General features: G+C 56.1%; 1 protein-coding gene across 3 annotated transcripts in view; it reads left to right on the forward strand.

Moving 5' to 3' along the window:
• EPHB2 (EPH receptor B2) overlaps positions 1-22,782 on the forward strand; it is a gene marked incomplete at its 5' end in the record, with an annotated part of 109,081 nt that overhangs the window by 56,869 nt on the left and 29,430 nt on the right. For all 3 annotated transcript variants that reach the window (XM_084274679.1, XM_084274680.1, XM_084274681.1), the window contains 2 exons: positions 15,208-15,363; positions 16,780-17,115. In XM_084274679.1, the coding sequence (XP_084130805.1) occupies positions 15,208-15,363; positions 16,780-17,115 (492 nt within the window). The remainder of the gene's footprint in view (positions 1-15,207; positions 15,364-16,779; positions 17,116-22,782) is intronic.

Consider the following 22,782-nt stretch of genomic DNA (forward strand, 5'->3'; position numbering starts at 1 on the left):
CAGTGTCTGTATGACTGTGCAGGGATGTGATTCATGTGTCATACAGCATCTGGTCACCCTTGGTGGGCCTGGACTCTGAATGCCTCTAGGAGATGTGGCACAGGGCTGGGGTTTTCTGTCTGCATGGTCCTGTTTTGGACATGCTGAGCGCCATTCCAGACCTCAGCATGGTTTTTTTCAGCTGCTTTTAGGTTAGCAGAGACAACTCATGTCTTGCCTTGGGAGGGTCTTTCCCAGGGCTGAGTGACTGGCAGAGGAGGATGGGACCATTACCCTTGGCTGGAGCTTGGCACAAGGAGATTTCAGTGAGGAGGAGAGAACCCAGTGAAGAACTGGGAAGAGACCTACAGCTCCAGCTCTGGGTGGGGCAGTTAAAAGGCAGCAGACCCAGGCCCCTGGTAGTGGTGCTAGATCCTATACAAAGAGAAAGCAACCACAAGCTGTGGCTTGAGAAGCTCAGGACGGGCTGTGGAGAAGCTGAGGTTGAGCATCACCATCCTCAGGGGCTTCCAGGGATGGCTGCACACAGCAGGGGCTGCCCTGATTGAGAGCTGGGTGTAGCTGGACCATGGCAGCCCAGGGCAGCCCAACAGGTGTAGCAGTGCTGGTGACAGCGTGGGTAGTGTCCCTGCAGCAGCTGGACCCTGGTCCCACAGGCACCACCCACGGAGGGGGTGTCCTGCCCACGCTGCCATCAGCCCTTGCCCTGCCTGTCGTGGATGTTGGACACCAGAGCTGTAGCCAAGGGTGGAGGTGCTGCAGAGGAGGAGGAGGCAGAGGGGCTCAGAACCTGGGCTGTGGCTGAGTCCAGCAGCTCTGCAGAGAGCAGTTCCTCCCTCCAGTGCCAGCAGAGGGGAGACTCCTCTTCCCCTGCCTCCCAGCTTGCAGAAGGGCCTGAAGGATAACAGGTCTCCAGCACAGCATCCTTGGGGTGTGCTGTCTGTAATGCATCTCTAACGCTGGCTATAATGTGTTGCCCCAAGACAAGCACCTGTGGGAGCACCCTGAGAAACCCATCTTTGCCCTGCTGAGTCCTGCTGCTGCATCCTGTTCCATACCAGTTGACCCTGCTGCCCCTGGACCAATTTTCCACGTCCCACAGCTTCAGCATCCTGCACCCAGCGTAATGAACCTGACTGATGGACTCCTGGAGAGGCTCCTGCCAGGTCCTAGACACATCCTTGCTCACTGGCTCACCTTGCACACCCATCAGGGAGGGTCAAAGCCTGGCCTGGCCTTGCACACCAGGTTGCTGTTCAGCATCCTCACCCCAGTGCTCCAGGTGCTGTGAGAGGTGGGGACCTTTCCTCCTGGTGAGCCTGCTGCAGGGAAGAGTGGCTCCTTTGGGCTGATTTGCTGTCATTAACTAGATTAGCTGCTTTAATCTGCTGAAAGCGAGAGGCAGTTGGTTCTGCTTGGAAAGGCTGCAGAGGGGGCTGGTGCTGGGGAGGGGGAGCTCAGGGAGGAGGAGGAGGAAGCATTGGGGAGCCTGCTGTCCTTTGGGGTGTCCCTTGGCATGGGCAGATTTACAGAATCCCAGAATCACAGGATTGGAAAAGACTTATAAGACCATCAAGTCCAACCATTCCCATCCTAAGCTAAACCATATCCCTGAGCACCTCATCTCCCCTCTGTTAAACACACCCAGGGGGTGACTCAGCCCCTCCCAGGGCAGCCTGTGCCACAGCCCCACAACTCTGCCAGGGAGGAACTTTTCCCTCCCAGCTGAGCTGACCCTGCCCTGGGGCAGCTTGAGCCCATTGCTCCTTGTCCCATCTCCTGTCCCCTGGCTGAAGAGACCATCACCCACCTCTCTGCACCCTCCTGGCAGGGCAGGGGAGGTGTGGAGAAGGTCTCCCCTCAGCCTCCTCTTCTCCAGGCTGAACAGCCCCAGCTCCCTCAGCTGCTCCTCAGAGGATTTGCCCTCCAGCCCCTTCCCCAGCCTGGTTGCCCTTCTCTGGACTCACTCCAGGACCTCAATGTCCTTCTGATGGTGAGGAGCCCAGAACTGGACCCAGCACTCAAGGTGCAGCCTTACCAATGCCCAGTACAGGGGTACAATCACTTCCCTAGACCTACTGGCCACACTATTTTACCCCCTCCCCTTCCACCCCTTTTCCACCCCCCTTTTCTTTGTATGGATGGAAGAGGGAGCACAGGATGACACTGTGTCTGGTGCACAAAGCCACACACACCCCATTAGCCTGAACACATTTGCAGACACCTCTGGCCACCCTGGGCTTTGTTGCAGCTGACAGAACAATGTGTCAGCAGATGGGCAGGGTCCCTCCATCACCAGGCTGATGGTTTCAGCCTCCCTGCCAAAAATGCCACTTGCTGCATTAGTCCAGCTCCAGCAAATGGGCGTGTGATCCCCAGGGGTGATGCCTTCACAGCCCACACACACAGTTTCTGTCCCCCAGAAGCACATGTCAGGACTGGGGGTGTCTGTGCTTTAACTCTGTCCTCAGCTGCAGACACATGTGGGCTTCACTGTGGTACAAAACACTGATGGACCAAGCGTGCTCTGTCTTGAAGGCTCCTCCTTCTTGAAGGTTCCAACTGCAAATCAAAATCATCTTTCATATATATATATATATATATGTAAAATACTTATTTTATCTGTATCTAACACAGGCACCCTGGGCTGCATCCCCAGGAGTGTGGCCAGCAGACAGAGAGAGGGGGTTCTCCCCCTCTGCTCTGCTCTGGTGAGACCCACCTGCAGTGCTGCATCCAGCTCTGCAGCTCTCAGCACAAGGAGGACGTGGACCTCTTGGAGAGGGTCCAGAGGAGGCCACAAGGATGATCTGAGGGCTGGAGCACCTCTCCTGTAAAGACAGGCTGAGAGAGTTGGGCTTGTTCAGCCTGGAGAAGGCTCGGGGGAGACTTTATAGCCCCTTCCAGCCCCTACAGGAAAGCTGGGAAGGACTGTTTGTAGGGGCATGGAGAGATAGGAGGAGGTGGGATGGTTTAAACTAGAGCAGGACAGGGTTACACTGGACATTAGGAAGAAGTTCTTCACTCTGAGGGTGGTGAGACACTGGCACAGGTTGCCCAGAGAGGAGGTAGATGCCCCATCCCTGGAGACATTCAAGGTCAGGTTTGGTGAAGCTCTGAGCACTCTGATCTAGTTAAAGGTGTCCCTGCTCACTGCAGGGCTGGGACTAGATGGCCTTTGAAGGTCCCTTCCCACCTAACACATCCAATGATTCGATGATGTGATGATTCTCTGTGCCCACCCTAGTTGGGATGCTGAAGCCAAAATCCCAGTGCTCTGAGGCTCCACCTCCATTCCTCATCACTGCTTTTTATTTCTTGGTGCATTCCAGCTTTTTTTTTTGCCCAAGTAGAAAAAGATCATGCAAATGATTTGCCCCCAAGGGATTTCTGGAAGCTGTTTAAGCCAGAAAATGCTGCCTACTCCCCAGCTGTGCCATGCAACTCGGTCTGCTCATGAATTTCCCCTCCCCTAAGTGCAGGAAAGGGCTGACAGATGTTAACACACAATCAGTGTGATCAGTGTCTCAGGAGAGAGACATTAAAGCCACACTGGACCCTTGGAAGACACACATTAGTGTCAGAAATTTCTAATCAATCAGCTGAGAGCCTCCTGGGGTCAGAAGACTCTTTGAAACTCAAATGGGGAATGGCTCCTAATGGGTTTTATTTTGATTGCTATAAATTGATTAGCATTAAGATAAACAAGTTTTGTTTCCTTCTGAAAGCTCTAAATAGGCTCTGGGGGAGGAGAAGCAGTGGAGTCTGATAGCTTCCCATTAGGACATCCTCCCTTTGCTCCCCACCCCATCACCAGTTGGTACCAGAGAGACCCTTTTGTTTCTGCAGGGCTGGCTAAAGGGGATGGATGGGTGGTACAGGGAGGCTTTTGGGATGCTGGAGTGGGACACAGGTTGGAGCAGGAGGTGTGAGCACCCTGTGTGCTTTGCCAGGGTGGGATGTTCAGTGCTTGCAGGCTGGAGGATGCTGTGGGGCTGGCAGGTGGGCTGTGTGTTCTGGGGATCGAGGGTGCCCTGCGTGGGACCAGCGGCGCGTGGCCAAGAGATGCTGATGAGCACCCTGCACCCCATCTGCTCTCCTTACACCCTGTAAGGGGTGTAACTTGGGGTTGTTCTGTCCCTCCTGTGTGTGCTGCCAGCAGCATGGGCTGTGTACAGCCCCATGTGTGGTGTGTACAGCTGGTGTGTTCCCCACAGCCCACTCTGTGCCCAGCAGCTCCTGTGTGCACCCCACGCCCCTGGGGTGTTGCTGTAGCTGGTGTGTGCTCCCTACAACCTGTGTTCATTCCCTACAGCCCACGTGTGCTCCCCACAGCTCACATACTCCCTGCACCCTGTGTGTGGGTGGGTTGTGCAGCCGTGTGTGCTCCCTGCAGCCTGTGTGTGCTCCCAACAGCCCCTGGGCTCAGCACAGCCACACACGTGCTCCCCACAGCCTGTCTGAGCTCCCTGCAACACCATGTGTGCTGCAGCCTGGCTGTGGTCCTTACAGCTGGACTGTGCTCCCTATGGACTGTGTGTGCTCCCTACAGACTGTGTGTGCTCCCTATGGGCTGTGTGTGCTCCCCATGCACCCTGTGTGCTCCCTATGGACCCTGTGTGCTCCCTATGGACTGTGTGTGCTCCCTATGGACCCTGTGTGCTCCCTATGGGCTGTGTGTGCTCCCTATGGACCCTGTGTGCTCCCTATGGACTGTGTGAGCTCTGGCCTTTGTGCAGTCAGGCCCCACCTGGAGTGTTGTGTCCAGTTCTGGGCTCCCTGGGATTAAAAAGACAGGGATCTCCTGGAGAGAGTCCAGAGGGGCTACAGGGATGATGAAGGGCCTGGAGCATCTCCCCTGTGAGGAAAGGCTGAGTGAGCTGGGGCTGTTCAGCCTGGAGAGAAGAAGACTAAGGGGGGACCTGATTAATGTTTATCAATATCTGAAGGATGGGATGCAGGGGGAAATGGGCAGCCCCTTTTCAGTGTCTGTGGGGACAGGACAAGGGGCAATGGCTGCAAGTTGGAGCACAGGGAGTTCCACAGCAACCTGGGGAAGAACTTTTCCCCAGTGAGGGTGAGGGAGCCCTGGGACAGGCTGCCCAGGGGGTGTGGAGTCTCCATCTCTGGAGAGATTCCAGCCCCGTCTGGACGCCGCCCTGTGCAATATGAGCTGGGGAGCTGCTTTGGCAGGGGGTTGGACCCCAGGAGCTCTCCAGGTCCCTTCCAACCCCTACAGCTCTGTGACTCTGTGACAGGAGGCTGGGTGTACCAGCCGAGCAGGTGACTCAGTGGTGCTGAGTGCTGTGCTGTGCATGAAGCCCAGGAGATAGGCAGTTCGTATTTCTGTACTGAACAGGGAGCTGACATTAATGAACAGCTAATTAACATTGCAGGGCTTGATGGTTGCAGTGTCAGCGTCCCTAATTAGTCTCACACTAATCTGCTTTAATTAACTGTCCCTGTCGCGGTTTTAATTTAATTTTCAGCTCTAGACTGGAGATCAGTCCTGTGAGCATCTGGGTTCCAGTACCATGGCACTGTCTGTACTGGGATGGACTGGCAGGGCAGCAGTGGCCACCCTAGCTGAGAGGAGAAGCACAACTGCTGTGCACTGTCAGCCTGTAGTATCATCGAATCATTGGATGTGTTAGATGGGAAAGGACCTTCAAAGGTCATCTAGTCCCAGCCCTGTAGTGAGCAGGGACACCTTTAACTAGATCAGAGTGCTCAGAGCTTCACCAAACCTGACCTTGAATGTCTCCAGGGATGGGGCATCCACCTCCTCTCTGGGTAACCTGTGCCAGTGTCTCACCAACCTCAAGAGTGAAGAACTTCTCCCTAATGTCCAGTGTAACCCTGTCCTGCTCCAGTTTAAACCATCCCACCTCCTCCTATCTCTCCATGCCCCTACAAACAGTCCTTCCCAGCTTTCCTGTAGGTCCCTTCAGGGGCTGGAAGGGGTTATAAAGTCTCCCCCAAGCCTTCTCCAGGCTGAACAAGCCCAGCTCTCAGCCTGTCTTTACAGGAGAGGTGCTCCAGCCCTCAGATCATCCTTGTGGCCTCTCTGGACCCTCTCCAACAGGTCCACGTCCTCCTTGTGCTGAGAGCTGCAGAGCTGGATGCAGCACTGCAGGTGGGTCTCACCAGAGCAGAGCAGAGGGGGAGAACCCCCTCTCTCTGTCTGCTGGCCACACTCCTGGGGATGCAGCCCAGGGTGGGATTGGTCCCCATGTCTGTCTCCACAAGGCTGCTCTCCATCACATCAGGGATGAGTAGCCACCCCCATGTGTGTGATCTCCTTGTGATGGGGACACAAGAAGCTGGTCCCAGCTTGTTGTTGGGCCAACAGGGTTGGAGGTCCCCTGGTCCTCATGCTGCTGGGTACCTCTTCACTGGGTTCCAGGCGTTTCCATACCAGCAGCTCTCTCTACAGAGCAGCCACTTTGCTCCTTCTTCTGCCAGGGAGCTCCTCCAGTGCCTTCACCTCATGTTAGACCTGGAAGAGACCTGAGAGCTGGGCAGCAGGGCCAGTAGTAGAGCACTGGGGACCAGTATGAGAGGAGAGCAGGCTCCATGTCGTGCTGCCAAGACCTTTGTGCAGGAGGATGGGCAGAGAACAAGCTGGGGAGACCTTTAATGATGGTTTCCCATGGGAGCAAATGAAATCACAGGAATAAAAGCAGCAGGGAGAGGTACCCCAGAGAGAGAAAAGGAGGAGAAGTCACCAGGAAGAGCTTCAGCATCCTCGTGATGCTGGGAGGAGCTTGTGTTTAGTCCCCTCAGAGCTGCTCAGGAGGGTCTGTGGCTCCCTGTGCTGCTCAGTGGTGCTGTGCCAGCCCACTGCAGCCTGTGTGCCCTTGTCTCCAGCATCACCCTGCCCTGGGAAACCAGGGGCTGCATTGCAGGCAGAGCCAAAAGGAGCAGGAGAGAGGAGAAGGCACAGACCTCACCTTGAAGAGTGTGGCAGCTTGAATTTTGCTCACGTAGCCCTGTTAATAAGGCAGTTCCCTGTTAGCATCCCTGTGCTACAGCAGCCTGCTGGGGTGGAGGGTGCAGAGGTGTCAAGAGTGTGAAGGTTGGGGTCTTGCACTCTGTTAGTGAGGATTTGGGGTGTGGGGTGTGGGGGGGCAGTGCTGGGACACACACACACTGAGCTCCATCCCTTGCTCATCTCAGCTCCAGTGCAGCATCCTTCCTCAGGCAGGGTACCAATCTCAGACACCAGCATCTCCCTGCAGCACCTTCTCAGGGGGTCGTGTTCATTTGTAAGAGCAAGTGGGGCCTTTAAAGTGGGAGCTGATGCTTGGCAGCATCCCAGAACGCTGCTCAGTGCTGGGCTTGGCTTGGCCCATCTGGATTAGCTGGGCTCTGCCATCTGTCCTGCTCCCAGCCCTGCCTGGAAGAGCTCCAGGCACCTCCTGCTTTGAAGAAAACCCTTCTCTGACCACAGCCTGGCTCTGAATAACCCAGCTGCTTCCCACTTGGGTGAGGGAGGTTGCTTTCCCCATCTCCTCTGCAAGTGGAGGAAACCCTTCTGTCAGCTGCAGCCGTGCTGTGGTTGTTGAGAGGGGGGATGCATGAAGGTTCCTGGAGAAGGGCTTTCAGGACCCCTTGCAGTCTTGGTCCTTGGGCAGCCTATGGGTTCAGAAGCCCAAATCTGTCTCTGATTGCATGTGGCTGCTGAGGGACCAGGAAATTGGTGGTTGGTCCCACACGTGACATCACCTCCGTGTCCGATCCAGTGTGTTGGCACCTTCCTGCCCCCTTTGTCTGAGCATCCTACTGGTCCATTCCTGCAGCTTCGTGCCAGGCTGTCACATTCAGCCCATTCTCTCCAGCAACCTCCCTGCTGCTCACAGAAAAAGGGGGAGGATGGTCAGCCTCACGTGAACACCAAGTGTCTCTGATCCCACTGCAGAGGGACCAGTAAACCAAGCCTTCTTCAAATGGAAGCAAGGGAGGGGATTGTGCCCCTGTACTGGGCACTGGGGAGACTGCACCTCGAGTGCTGGGTCCAGTTCTGGGCTCCTCACCATCAGAAGGACATTGAGGTCCTGGAGCGAGTCCAGAGAAGGGCAACCAGGCTGGGGAAGGGGCTGGAGGGCAAATCCTCTGAGGAGCAGCTGAGGGAGCTGGGGGTGTTCAGCCTGGAGAAGAGGAGGCTGAGGGGAGACCTTCTCCCCACCTCCCCTGCCCTGCCAGGAGGGTGCAGAGAGGTGGGCGATGGTCTCTTCAGCCAGGGGACAGGAGATGGGACAAGGGGCAATGGGCTCAAGCTGTGCCAGGGCAGGGTCAGCTCAGCTGGGAGGGAAAGTTCTTCCCTGGCAGAGTTGTGGGGCTGTGGCACAGGCTGCCCAGGGAGGGGCTGAGTCACCCCCTGGGTGTGTTTAACAGAAGGGAGATGAGGTGCTCAGGGATCTGGTTTAGCACAGGACAGGAACAGTTGGACTTTATGATTTTATAAGTCTTTTCCTACCTTGTGACTCTGTGAAAACCCACAACACAAAAGAAATGTATCAGGGGACCTTATGTGATGTCACTTGTTCCACACTGTGCCCCTGGCAGTGGTGCAATCATCCTGCCTGCCTGCTTTGGCAGGGGGGTTGGACCTGATGAGCTCTGGGGGTCCCTTCCAACCCCTGGGATTCTGGGATTCTGTGATTCCAGAGCTCTGGCCTCTCCTCAAGACCGCTGTGCTCTCTGCTCAGCCTCCCAAGTACCCACATTGTGTGGGTAGAAGGAAGGGTTGCAGGTGCCTGGGGTGCAGCCATAGGGTCAGGTTAAGCTCATGCTGTCCCCTGGATCAGGGGTGCCATGGCATAGGCTGACCTCAGGCCAGGCTGTGAGCACACAGCAGCCTGGATGTTTGTTTGAGTCAGGCCCTGGGCATCCCTGAGCACGCTGGCAGTGCTGGACAGGATGCCTGTGCCACACAGCCCATTGGCAGTCCTTCTTTCCAAAAAAGTCTGTCAGACAGGGGGAAGGTGAGCTCCTCTGGAGAGGCCTCACTTGCTTGTATCTCCCTTCCTGAGGGGGGGTCTCTTGGGGACAGCCCATGAGTGCGTGGCTGCTTCTTCCTCTGGCTGAAGCCAGCAGCTCCCAAGTCCTGTCTGTGCCATGTGTGGGGAGACAGTGGCATGTGGTGGTGGCATGTGGGCCTGTGCCACAACTGCCAGGAGCACACAGGCACCCACCCAGAGGGGCCACCCCACTGCCTTTCTTCCTGCTGTCTCTGGCATTTCTTGCAGCCCAGCCAGCACGTTTCCCATGGGGAATCCTCCTGGTGGCAACACCCAGTGTGTCGTCCCTTGGGCAGTGCTCAGGGCCTGGCACAGGGGGGAGATGAGGTGCTCAGGGACGTGGGTCAGCACAGGACAGGAACAGTTGGACTGGATGGTCTCAAAGGTCTTTTCCAACCCTGTGATTGTGTGATTAGGGATTAGGTAGCAAGTCATGCTCTGAAATCACAACACAGACCAAATAAACCAGGATGGGTGCAGCAGCAGATGCTGGTGCTCTTGCTGTGCCTGCTCCAGGGGAGGAGAGGTGGCTCACTGTCAGCCTTGCTGTCCCAACACCCCCTTTCCAACCCTGGCTTGCAGCTGATGCTGATGGGTGACCTTCTCCAGAGGCTGGCTTTACATCCTCCCCTCCTCTGGAACAGGGGGTCCCAAAGGAGCCCCAGTGTTTTGCACATGAGGGGGTTGGAGACACAGCGATTTTACTTGCTTCTTGCAGTTCCCTTTGCAGCACCTTGTCACCCAGTGAAGCTGCTTCAGCTCAGGTTGTTGGGGAAACCTTGGAGGCGTCTGAGGGCCAGAAGTGCTTTGTTTGGATGTGAGTGAATGGGAGGTGGCAGGGACAGATGGACATCCAAAGCAGAGCTAGAGCTGCAGGCTGGCGCTGCAGCCCATGAGATGTGTGTGGTGACAGCACCAGGGGACTCAGCTCTGGGGAAGGGAGCTGTCTCCTTCCCATCTGATTGGTCTAGCAAAGTCCATGAATTTCAGCAAAGTAAAAGAGTGAGTTTTCTCCCCAGGCTGCTCCTGCACATGCCTGGTTGACCTTGTGTGGCTCTTTTGTGCCTTCAGGTTGACATTGTGTTTGCATAACCCTGGTTGCTGTGCTCCTGCCCATGTGGCCAAGAAGCAGTGGTCCATTGAGTAGGGGTCAGGCTGAGCATCCAGAAGGTCCAGAAGTGGAAGCTCTGTTTGCAACAGGCAGCTAGAGTGCATGTCAGTGCCTTGGGAAAGGTGGTGACTGTCTCCAGGGATGTAGATGCTGGGACCTCTGTGCCCTTCTTGCAACACTTGACCTCCCTCTTGGTGCAAAACACTTTCCTTGTGTCCTGCTGGACTTTCCCCTGGGTAACCTTGAGCCTTGTCCTGCCTCTGAGGGTCTGGCTCCATCTTTCTTACACCTTCTCAGAGACCACTGAGGGCAGCAGTAAGGTCTCTCCTTTGCCTGCTCATCTCCAGACTCCTTTCCAACCCTCATCCCACCACATGCTCCAACCCCCAGCCATCCCAGGGGCTTTTTTTCTGGAGCCACACAAGCATCTTCCTTGGACTGGAGCAGTGCTCCATGCAAATCTCACGAGTGCCAGAGCGCTCAGGAGCTTGTTTTGGAGGAAAGCTGGTTCTCCTTGGGTTTTGCCAGCTGGAGAAACAGATTTCAGGGCATTGTGGAAGGTGGAGGTGGACAGTGTGCAGCTGCCCCGGGCGGTGTGTGACCTCCCTCCCTTCCCATGCGGTGCTGCCTGCCCACGGCTTCTCTGCTCACTGCAGGCTGAGAAGGAAAGTGACTGTGCAGCTACACCCCCAGTGATTCAAGCCACCATAACTAACCATTTTTAATCAGCCCTTATGCCAGCTCCACTCAGCACCTACTGCTGACAAAGAACAATGTTGTCATCTGGAAAGCGGCTGCTGGCGCTTCCCCAGCTGGCGGGTTTGGAACTTGTCTGAACTGGGTGCTGAGCAGCCTTAAAATGTAATGGGTGAACATGCCCACTCTGAGCTTTCCTGGCCACCCCCACCTCCACCTGTAGAAGCTGCTTGTGCCCTGGAAAGAGTCCTCTGGGACCTGTGCCTGGAGGGGTCTGTGAATCATAGAATCCCAGACTGGGCTGGGTTGGAAGGGACCCCAAGGGTCACAGAGCTCCAACCCCCTGCCACAGGCAGGGACACCAACCTCCAGACCTGGAGCTACACAAGGTTGCCCAGGGCCCCATCCAACCTGGCCTTGAACACCCCCAGGGATGGGGCACCCACCCCCTCTCTGGGCAGCCTGTTCCAGCCCCTCACCACTCTCTCTGCAAAGAACTTCCCTCTAATATCCAGTTTAAACCTTCCTTCCTCCAGCTTCACTCCATCCCCCTTGTCCTGCCAGTCTCTGCCCTTTAACAAGCTGATTCCCCTCCTGTTCCTCTGCTGCCTTCAGGGACTGGGAGGCTGCAGTGAGGTCCCCCCCAGCCTTCTCTCCTCCAGGCTGACCCAGCCCAGCTCCCTCAGCCTCTCTCCGTAGGGGAGATCATCTCCGTGACTCCTCTGAACCCTCTGCTGGGGATGGAGAGGGTGCCCATGGGGTGCTGGTCCTCACACTGTGGCAAGCCTGGGCAGAGCAGCTGGGGAATGGTGCCCCCCAACACTCCCATGCACTGGCTGTTGGGGTTGGGGCATCTGGTGGGAATGTCCTTCAGAGAGCCAGTCCCAGCATCTGCACCCCGACACTGAAACCAGCTCCTCCAGCACGTGGAATACGGGAGCTGGGTGGAGACTGACAGTTGGGCAGTGAAAGTGTTGGGTAGCCACAGACACACTGGGAGTCCCCTGAGGTGGAGGCACAAGTCTGCTCAGGACCCTGGTCCTGGCTCTGCTCACACTCGGGGACCAGCAGACATCCCTGGCTGCTCTGGTCCCTGCCTCAGTGTCTGGCCTTGGTGGACATACATTCCTATCCCCAGCAGCTCAGTGGTGCTGGAGGAGTGACTCTGGGTTGGCACTGGGACCAGGAGAGCTGGGAGGACACTTGAAAGGCTCTTGCCCAGGGACAGCCCTCTTTTTACTTTCATGTTTCCGTTGGGATTAAAGCCATTCTCCTTGGGCTCAAACAGGGAGTGTTTGTCAAGTTTATGAGGGCTTTGAGAGAGGTTTTTAGAGAGGACGTCCTATCCCTTCTTTTATAAGGCTGAGATAAGATTAGCTTTGTTTTAACACCAATTAAAGCAGGAAGGATTTATGGGATTAGGGGTTTTCCATCGGCGCAGCTTTGATGTCACCACTCGCTTGGTTTCCTCCTTTCCCTGTGTGTAAAGGTTGGGAACTGTTTCCACAGGGGTGACCAGAACCCCCTCCAGAGGTAGGGCCAGGCAACAGCTTTGGGAAACATGTAAACTAAGACCAAACAAAGTAAGAAAATGTGAAAGTCCTACATTCTTCTGGGAACAGCTTGGAGAAAGCCAGCTGGCTGTGGGGACAGCCCATGTGAGGTGTCCCTGGGCAGTGTTGTTTTCCAACAGCTGAAGCTTGAGGTCCTTAGGTGTGTGCTGAGCTGCTGAGACAAGGTTTTGGTGTGGAAAGTCTGCACATGCATTGGTGGCAGCATCCCAGTCACCCCTTGTGCTGGAACTGGGATCTGCTCCTGCACTAGCAGCACCCAACATCCCTGGGGGTGGTGGGTGGGATGCTCTGCTGAGCCTGGTCTTGGAGCTGCATCCAGAGTGGAGCTCCTCAGGCTCTTTGGGAGTCTGCAGGAGCGAGGAGTGCAGAGCATGTGCTGCCACCAGAGTCTTGCTCCTGACCCATGGACTTGTCCTTGCCTTCCAGCCACATCCCAGGGCACTGGCCTCGGGGCCCTTGGGGCACTGGCCCCTGGGTGCTAGCTGTGAGCCCTGCCTGGGGCTGCGGTCCCTTGACCACCCTGGTGTGATAAGCACACAGCTCCCTATCCTTTGGTGGGGAGATCCTCTCCCCATGGGTTTGCACTTCCAGGAGAAATGCCAGATGACAGTCCTGGTCAGCTGGGCTCAGGAGCTGGAGGTGGCACCCCAGGTCCCCACGCTTGGGCAGGGCAGAAGGCTTTCTGTTTCTCTTTAAGAGTCCCCACGACAGCTCTTCAAGGCTGAACTGGGCTGAGGCTGAGGGTGAACTGGGCTGACTGGGTGGGTAACACATTCCAGGCGTTTTTCCCAGCAGCCTTGTGTGCTGTGTCAGGGCTGATGGATTGGCTGCCCAGGGCGGGTTGGCGCAGGAAGGAGTCGGGGTGAGGGGGGTGGTGGTGAGGGGGGGGGGTGTGAAGCTTGCAGGTGTGCATGCCCCCAGGGGTGTCAGATGCTGAGGGGTGCTGGTGGGGAGATAACCTTGTGAACCCCCCTCAGAGGGGTTTGCCAGCAAGCCCCCAGTGTGGAGCCTGTCCCTGGGAGAGGGCTGAGCTGCGCTGCTGGGGTGAGAGCTGCGGGGTTTGGGGGGTGCTCCTGAGTTTGGAGGGAGGGGGTAGCAGGCTGGGGATGCTGCTGCAGGACTGTCACTGCCTGGCTTTGGTTCTGGCTGTGCCACAGAGCTCGTGCATGGGCTGGTTTGTCTCATGGTATCGAAAAGGTCACACCCAGGTCCATGTGGTTCTCCTGGTCTTAGGAGCTGGTTTGGGCTGGGCTGTGGGTGGTCTGGCTGGAAGGGCAGGGACTGTTTGTCCATCACAAGACTTTCCAGCGTGGTTTTTTGAGGAGCTCCCAAAACAGGGCCCCACTCTGCCCTGCCTGGTCCTGTCCATCCATGTCTGAGACCCCAGCACTATGGTCATATCACAGCCCCATGCTGACCTCCCCACTGCACCTGCCCATGGAATGAGAGGAATGATGGGTGATGGTCACAGCATGAGCAACCTCTTAAACTGAACAGCCCGTGGTGGGACATGGAGAGGCAGCATGCAGTCTGGAAGTCCTTGCCAGGCTTTGTGTCTGCAGGAGCCCTGCTCCAAAGCTGAGGGACAGATGGGACTTCTCTGGGAGCACTGGTGTGGTGGGTATGGGTTCTGGAGTCCTGTACCTCCAGCTGTCACATCAGGTTGGAGCAGAGGTGCCTGTGTGCTGGGGAGGTGACGTGACCCAGATGATTTCCTTGAGTTGTGTTGATGTGCAGGATGTTGGTCCTGTCAGTGGCGTGGGGACCTCTCAAAGAGCTGTTGGCAGTGGGAGGATGCTCTGCAGGCCTGCGCCGTCTGCTTCTGCTTGTGTCCTGTGGAGAAGGACAGGGTGAAACAGAAACATTTAGATTGTGGTTTCATCCTCTATTGACAGCTCTTTAATCCACATCACAGAGTCAGCTGAGCACCACCTTCCCCTTCAGTTAATCTCATTTAACCGTTTTCCCCTCTGTATTTCCACCCTCCGCTCTCCAAATGCTGTCAGAGCTGTTGGCAGTGACAGCACCTGGCAGTGGGATTAGTTGCTTATCTCAACTATGAAGTAACAGTGGAGGCTGCTAATTAAATGTATCAGGTGGCAAAAGGGAGGGCTGGTGTGGCCCAGGGAGTTGGCACCTTGAGGTCCAAGGTTGGCCCTCCCTCAGAGCCTGCAAAGTTCCTGGGGCTTGTGTGGTACCCTGCCCAGCAGCCCTGTGAGGCAGGATTGAGCTCTCCTCCCCCAGCACTGGAAGGTCCATCTGGAGAGGCTGTGGAAGCAGTCCCAAAGGGCAGTGGAACACAGTGGAAGAACATCCCAACACAAGGGATGCCAGCTGGGAAGAGCCAGCCTCTTAGAGAGTCCCTGAGCTATAAATGGCTGGAGGGTGGGCAGGTCCTGTGGGCAGGGTGTGTGTGCCTGGCCTGTGCCCCGCTCCTTGGGTGGCCACTGCTGAGCCAGGGTTGTGGTGGCTGTGGGCTGACCCGCTGCAGAGCCACTCGCATCGTAGTACGTGGCAGCAGCAGGAAAACCTGGAGCATTGGTGAGATTCCCTGAGTGTCCTGCACAGGGCACTCTGTGTGGGGACCTCATCTCCATAGGAGGCATGAGCTGCAGCATCTGCCCCCTCGGAGCCATCAACCAGCTGCTGCTTCTCCACTGTGTTTACTTCAAAGTGCCAGGTTTAGTCTTTGGACTCCACAAAGCCCCAAGGGGGTGTTTTTTGGCTGTGTATTGTCCAGGCTCGGGGCATCCTTGCCAGCCCTTGTCCCCATCACTTACCCCTGCTCTTGGTTCTCTTCCAGGCTGCCCGTCGGGGATGTTCAAGGCCAGCCAAGGGGATGAAGGATGCATCCACTGCCCCATTAACAGCCGGACCACGTCGGAAGGGGCCACGAACTGCGTGTGCCGCAACGGATATTACCGGGCAGATGCTGATCCTGTTGACATGCCATGCACCAGTATGTAGGCTCTGGGCAACTGGGGAGGGACTGCATGCAGCTGGGAAAGGAGACACATCAGGCAAAACACCCAGGGATGCTTAACAAGAGCATCTGTCTCTGTAGGAATTTCCAGGACGCGAGGGGCTCCGAGCGCTGTCCTTGCAGGCACGGGTCTTCCTTCCCCTGGGCCAGCCTGTGCTTGCAAGCATTGCTCAGGCAGAGAGGACAGGAATTTGGGTTGCTTTGTGCTGCTCTAGGCAGTGGGATGACTTCACTCTGGGGCTGCAGACAGGAGGACCTCTGTGTATGTCGTGCTGCAGAGTAGTGCAAAGGCCAGGACTCAGAAACACAGAATCACAGAATCACAGGGCTGGAAAAGACCTTTAAGATCATCGAGTCCAACCATTCCTGTCCTGTGCTGACCCACATCCCTGAGCACCTCATCTCCCCTCTGTTAAACACACCCGGGGGGGTGACTCAGCCCCTCCCTGGGCAGCCTGTTCCAGGCCATGACAACTCCTGCAAAAACTTTTCTCCTAACATCTAATCTGATCCTGCATTAGTGCATCTCAAGGCCATTTCCCCTTGTCCTATCTCCTGTCACCTGGCTGAAGAGACCATCGCCCACCTCTCTACAACCTCCCTTCAGGTAGTTGTAGGTGGTGATAAGGTCTCCCCTCAGCCTCCTCTTCTCCAGGCTGAACACCCCCAGCTCCCTCAGCTGCTCCTCAGAGAATTTGCCTTCCAGCCCCTTCCCCAGCCTGGTAAGAACTGGTGAATTCTGCCAGGGGCCACATAATCAAATGGGCCTGAGTGAGAGACAGAACCTGTCTCTTCTGCTCCCGCTCCCACCTTCGGCTGCCCAGCTTGCTCTGCACATCCCTGACACCAAGAGAAACACCAGCTCCCTGTGTGCCTGCTGGGGAGACCTGCCAGGGGATGGGGAAAACAGTAGGGTGCACTTGGCCCTGTGGTGATAATCACAGAATCCCAGGGGTTGGAAGGGCCCTGGAGAGCTCCTGGGGTCCAACCCCCTGCCAAAGCAGCTCCCCAGCTCATATTGCACAGGGCGGCGTCCAGACGGGGCTGGAATCTCTCCAGAGATGGAGACTCCACACCCCCTGGGCAGCCTGTCCCAGGGCTCCCTCACCCTCACTGGGGAAAAGTTCTTCCCCAGGTTGCTGTGGAACTTCCTGTGCTCCAACTTGCAGCCATTGCCCCTTGTCCTGTCCCCACAGACACTGAAAAGGGGCTGCCCATTTCCCCCTGCATCCCATCCTTCAGATATTGATAAACATTAATCAGGTCCCCCCTTAGTCTTCTTCTCTCCAGGCTGAACAGCCCCAGCTCACTCAGCCTTTCCTCCCAGGGGAGATGCTCCAGCCCCTTCGATAAGCAGGGCTCTGACTTCCCCCTCTGTCTGTCCCTTCGCAGCCATCCCCTCCGCCCCCCAGACCGTCATCTCCAGCGTAAACGAGACATCTCTGATGCTGGAGTGGACCCCGCCCCGGGACTCGGGGGGCCGGGAGGACCTGGTCTACAACATCATCTGCAAGAGCTGCGGCTCTGGCCGTGGGGCCTGCACCCGCTGCGGGGACAACGTGCAGTTCGCCCCCCGCCAGCTGGGCCTGACAGAGCCCCGCATCTACATCAGCGACCTGCTGGCCCACACCCAGTACACCTTCGAGATCCAGGCAGTCAACGGCGTCACGGACCAGAGCCCCTTCTCCCCACAGTTTGCATCAGTGAATATCACCACCAACCAGGCTGGTAAGATGCAGAGCTGTGTGTCCCAGCAGAGCTCTTTCTTTGGGAGAGGGGTGGTGGGGAGATATCTCCTGGTTAAGAGGTGCTGGGGGGCTTGAAGGGGTTAAGAAGTGGGGTGAGGTGTGGCGTGGTGGGGAGATATCTCCTGGTTAAGAGGTGCTGGGGGGCTTGAAGGGGTTAAGAAGTGGGGTGGGAAGTGGCGTGGTGGGGAGATATCTCCTGGTTAAGAGGTGCTGGGGGGCTTGAAGGGGTTAAGAAGTGGGGTGAGAAGTGGCGTGGTGGGGAGATATCTCCAGGTTTAGAGGTGCTGGGGGGCTTGAAGGGGTTAAGAAGTGGGGTGAGAAGTGGCGTGGTGGGGAGATATCTCCTGGTTAAGAGGTGCTGGGGGGCTTGAAGGGGTTAAGAAGTGGGGTGAGAAGTGGCGTGGTGGGGAGATATCTCCTGGTTAAGAGGTGCTGGGGCTTGAAGGGGTTAAGAAGTGGGGTGAGAAGTGGCATGGTGGGGAGATATCTCCTGGTTAAGAGGTGCTGGGGGGCTTGAAGGGGTTAAGAAGTGGGGTGAGGTGTGGCGTGGTGGGGAGATATCTCCTGGTTAAGAGGTGCTGGGGGGCTTGAAGGGGTTAAGAAGTGGGGTGGGAAGTGGCGTGGTGGGGAGATATCTCCTGGTTAAGAGGTGCTGGGGGGCTTGAAGGGGTTAAGAAGTGGGGTGAGAAGTGGCGTGGTGGGGAGATATCTCCAGGTTTAGAGGTGCTGGGGGGCTTGAAGGGGTTAAGAAGTGGGGTGAGAAGTGGCGTGGTGGGGAGATATCTCCTGGTTAAGAGGTGCTGGGGGGCTTGAAGGGGTTAAGAAGTGGGGTGAGAAGTGGCGTGGTGGGGAGATATCTCCTGGTTAAGAGGTGCTGGGGGGCTTGAAGGGGTTAAGAAGTGGGGTGGGAAGTGGCATGGTGGGGAGATATCTCCTGGTTAAGAGGTGCTGGGGGGCTTGAAGGGGTTAAGAAGTGGGGTGAGAAGTGGCGTGGTGGGGAGATATCTCCTGGTTAAGAGGTGCTGGGGGGCTTGAAGGGGTTAAGAAGTGGGGTGAGATGTGGCGTGGTGGGGAGATATCTCCTGGTTAAGAGGTGCTGGGGGGCTTGAAGGGGTTAAGAAGTGGGGTGAGGTGTGGCGTGGTGGTGGGTGATGTGGTCATTGAAGTGCTTGGGCCTGGCAATCCTGAGCCTTGGGTGTGAAAAGTATCCCATAGTGAAGAGCTGAGTGTGCCTGGAGGCAGAGCTGCCCTCCCCATCACCGTCACTGCAGCCAACAGCTCATGTCATGGTCACCTAGTGTCTGAGCATCTCTCTCTGGTGCTGGGTGCACACCTGGTTCTGGGGTTGTTGCCTTGGATGGTGGGTTGCACAGGTCGTTGTATGTGTTGCAGACACAGCAGCACTGCTCAGCGCTGCTCCTGCTCTGGGTTCCTCAGGAGGGAGGTAAGATGAGCTGAAGAGTTTTGAGACAAGCTGCAGTCTTTGCTGGGACTGCAGAGAAAGCCAGAACAGGCTGTGAAAGCTGCACAAGAGAGGGGCTGGGAAGTGGATATACAGGATGGCTGGTTACAGGTGTGTTCCAGGTCCTGTGCCACTGCAGAGTCACCTTGGTGAAGAAGACCGAGCTGGAAGGGCTGGAAGGGCTTCATCCAGGGTTTCTAGCTCTGTGCTGGACTGGGGGTTTGCTTCCTATGCAGGGGAGGGGATTTGCCAGGAGTGCTGCTCCTGGGAGATTCACCAGCAGCCCCTGGCAGCAGGATGTCCCACAGAGCTCCTGCTCAGGGGCTGCTCTCCCAGCCCACCTGGAGCTGGAGCTCAGACTGGGGCTGGGGCTTTGCTGACTCTGATTGCATGGGGGAAGCGTGCTGGTAAGGTATGAGCATGTGTGGGGGCAAGGGAGTGTCTGGGATCCTTCTGAGCACTCCAAGTGTGTGGGGTGTGGACATGCCTGGGGTTGCCCTGGATGCTGCATGACATTTGAGACTGAGTTTGACAGGAGCAGGGGTTTGCATTTGCACTGAGCTGGCTGGAGACTGGGGGGTGTGGGGGCTGCAGGGAACAGGAGGTGTTTGAGGGGGTGAGTACTTCTAGGTTGGGCATGCAGAGCACCAAGACAGAGTGAACCTGCAGAGGTGCCTTGGTCACACATGAAGCAGCAGAGTGACCTCTGATCTTAAGTTAGCTCAGGCCCTGGGGGGTCACAGCACTTTCAGCACCATGTCAGTAGCCCCAAAGGCAGCCTGAGCCCAGCGTGGTTTGGCTGTGAGCAGGGACACTGCACAGGGTGAGGAGACAGGACCTGGTGTGGGATCTGTTGTTCTGTTGCTGTTTCCTCTCCTGAGGTGGCTGCTGGAGGCAGGCTGGATGCGTTGCTGCCTGGGGCTTGTGAGGGGCTCTGCCCTCTCCCAGCATCACCCTGTGCTACAGAGAAGTTCTTTAATGCTCAGAGTTTGCACTTTGTGCTTACACAGGGTGCTTGTCACCTTCATGTACCACTGGGGGCTACTTCCACCTTAGAAAGCTGAGTTGCAGGTGAATCCTTCTCTGTCCCCTGGATTCTCCTCCTTCTATTTTCCTTGTTTGAGGCTCCTTTATTATCAGGGCTCACACTTCTCAGCCTGTGTGATGCCTCTCTTAATGTATCTATTCATTAGCACTAAACAGTAACTGTCTGCTTGCTAATTCCTCTGTAATTAGAGGCTCTGAATTCTTCTGCTTACACTCCTCACCGCCTGGCAGCCTTGATGTAGATCATTAGCAGTTGGTAACAGAAGCTGCAGACACAAAGGCAGCGCTGGGACAGGAGAATGGGGGGGGGGGGGAGGATGCTGGAGGGAGAGGAGAGTGTGCAGGGAGAGTGGAGGGTTAAGATGGGAAGCTGGTGCTAACAGCCCCCCCCTCTGCCAGCTGGGCTCCATCTCAGGCAGAGCAGAGGTGTAGAATATGGTGTGTGCCCCCCCAGCCCTGCACAGCATCTTCCCTGAAGAAAGCAGAGCAGAGGCACCCTGCTTCACCAGAGGTAAGTGGGCTGCTGCTGGGGAAGGGCACCCACACGTGGTGGTGCTTTTGGGACTGAGGAGATATGTCACCTCAGCAGCAGTATGGTTAACCTGAGGGTATTGTAAATTCTTGATCATCCTGAGGAAAAGCTGTTGTGAGGGGGGTAAGAAAACAATCCCCACAGAGCAGCCAGAGGGCAGGGACTGAGTGTGGCCAGAGGAGTGGCATGGGAGGGTGTGGGGATACAGTGAACATCATCCCAATAGGGAAACTTAGAATCACAGAGTCACAGACTGATGTGGATGGGCAGGGACCTCAGAGCCGCCCCAGTGCCCCTGTTACCATGGGCAGGGACACCCCCCCAGCCCAGGGTGCCCAAAGCCCCATCCAAACTGGCCTTGAACCCTGCCAGGGATCCAGGGGCAGCCCCATCTCCTCTGCTCCATGATCTTGCCAGGCACAGAGGGGACTGACTGGCCTGTAGTTACCAGCTCTTCCTTTTATCCCTTTCTAAAAATGGGGGTTGTGTTTCCTTTTTCCAGTCAGTGGGAATTTCACTGGACTTTTGTGACTTCTCAAATATGATGAGAATAGCTTGGCCACTTCTGCCAGTTCCCCTGGGGCCCACAGATGCATCTTGTCAGGTCCCAATGGACTTGTGCACCTTCAGAATCCTTAGATGAAGAATGTAGAAGTGTCCAGAAAGTGCTGTGGAATGATGCACATTCTGGAAAGCCACTCCATGGCAAGAAAGGGTGATTCAGCTTGGTCCAATTACCTCTTTTTTTAATTTGAGAGAAGCTACTTGCCACCTCTGTCCACATGAGGACAGATGTTCTCCTCCCACAACACAACAGCAAAGTAAGTTCTGTTAATGTAAAAGGTAGTGGTGGTGACATCTGGAACTGGTTGGAGAGGGGTGAAGCAGTAATGTCCCCAGTCATCTTTGCAGGAACACAAAGGTGAATGGTGTGTGAACTTCCTTGATCTTAAGTTTAAGGAGAGGTGCTGCCTCCACTGTGCTGGACACAGTTTGAGTCCCCAGGGACTGCTGGTCCTGTGTAAAACCAGTTTCATGTGTGGCAGGAGATGGTGATGCTGAGCCCAGTGCCTCACTCCAGTCGGTGCCCTTTACTGAACTCCTGAGTTCAGGAAAAAAATCAAGACAGTTCAACAAGAGCTACTTACACAGAGTCACCCCACTGTCCCTGAGGTGGAATAACAGGGTCAAGAGGAAGCCTGGCAGCTGAGGAGGACCTGGTGGCAGACCATGGGAGGGATAGCTCTCCAGTATAAAAACCTTGTGGAGAAACACCACAGGCAAGACTGCAGTCTACCAAGCAAAGTGTGTTCACAACCTGCAGCAGAGGCTCACTGTCACTGGATAGAGCTTGGGTAGAGCTTTGCAGGGTCATTGCATGTACACCTGGCTACCCACAGTGAGGAGGGCTGAGCTGTGATGGTAGCAGGTAGTGTGAAAGGCTGATGAGGTGAGCAGAGCACAGGAGAGCCCACGTTAGGAGACCAAGGAGGCACCCTGTGTTCAGCCTCAGAGGAGGGGTTTGATTTCTGCCTGTGATGATGTGCTGGGCTGGAGGGGCACCAGGAGGGGAGAAGAGTTATTAAAGCAGAAGGACAAGAGCAGATGGTGTGGAGGGGCTGGTGATAGCATTTAGGTGGAAAAGCAGGAATTTGGAGCTGTGGAGACATATCCCACATGGAGGAGCCAGGGCAAAGCCTGTCTGCCTGTGTGACAGAGCAATCAGGAGTGGGTCTGCTTATGGTAGGACTTTTTCCTGCGGTCCTTTCAATCTCAGGCTTCTTCTTTTGGGGACTTTACTGGATGTGTTTCTGCTCCCAGGCTCCAAAACATCCTGAAAGCTCAACGTGGCCTTGGCTGCTTGTTTTATCCAGCATTATCAGCCAGAGCTTACCCTCCACAAGGACCCATGTGTCTGTAGTAACCCATGTGCCACTATGGCCCTTTTCTCCCTTCTCTTGTGTTCACCCTCAGCTCCCACCTTCACCCTGGCTACCTCACACACAAGGCTACAGCCACCAAAACCTGATGCAGCCTGACTTTTGCTGCCCTCCTTCTCTCACTTGGTGGCCCAACCTGTTTCCTTTGCTGCATCTGCCCCATCCACAGCATCTGGTGGTGAGTGCCAAGGAGGGACCCTGCCATGCCCAAGCCCCTTCTCCTCTGCCCACAGGAGACCATCCACAGACAGGGCTCCCAGATGGTTGTAGCTTTGCCAGCTGCTGGCTTTTCAGGTCTCCTTTCTCCTGTGGTGGCCAGCTGGGGGGATGTTGGTGGGGAAGGGTAAGAGCTGCACTGCTAGAGCTTCCCTAGCAGATGCTCTTCTCCACCAGCTCTGTGGACTCCTTCACCTGCTGAGTCCCTGTTGTTTCTGTGAGTTTGAGGATCATTTTTCCCACCACCTGCCTGGGGCTTCAGAAACCTGTTCTGAAGCATCTGGAGCTGACTTGTAGGCAGAAAACAAAAGCCTGTCCATGATGGATGGGGTGGAAAGTCCCAACACCTCCCCCTCTTCCCACAACACGCCATCGTCCCCACTGCGTGCCAGTGCTGGGAGCTGATGGCATGGCTCAGGAGCTCATCTTCTACTTACATGTTCAGGAGCA

The sequence above is a fragment of the Gallinula chloropus genome (assembly GCF_964237585.1).
Source record: "Gallinula chloropus genome assembly, chromosome: 23".
Taxonomy (NCBI): Eukaryota; Metazoa; Chordata; class Aves; order Gruiformes; family Rallidae; genus Gallinula; species Gallinula chloropus.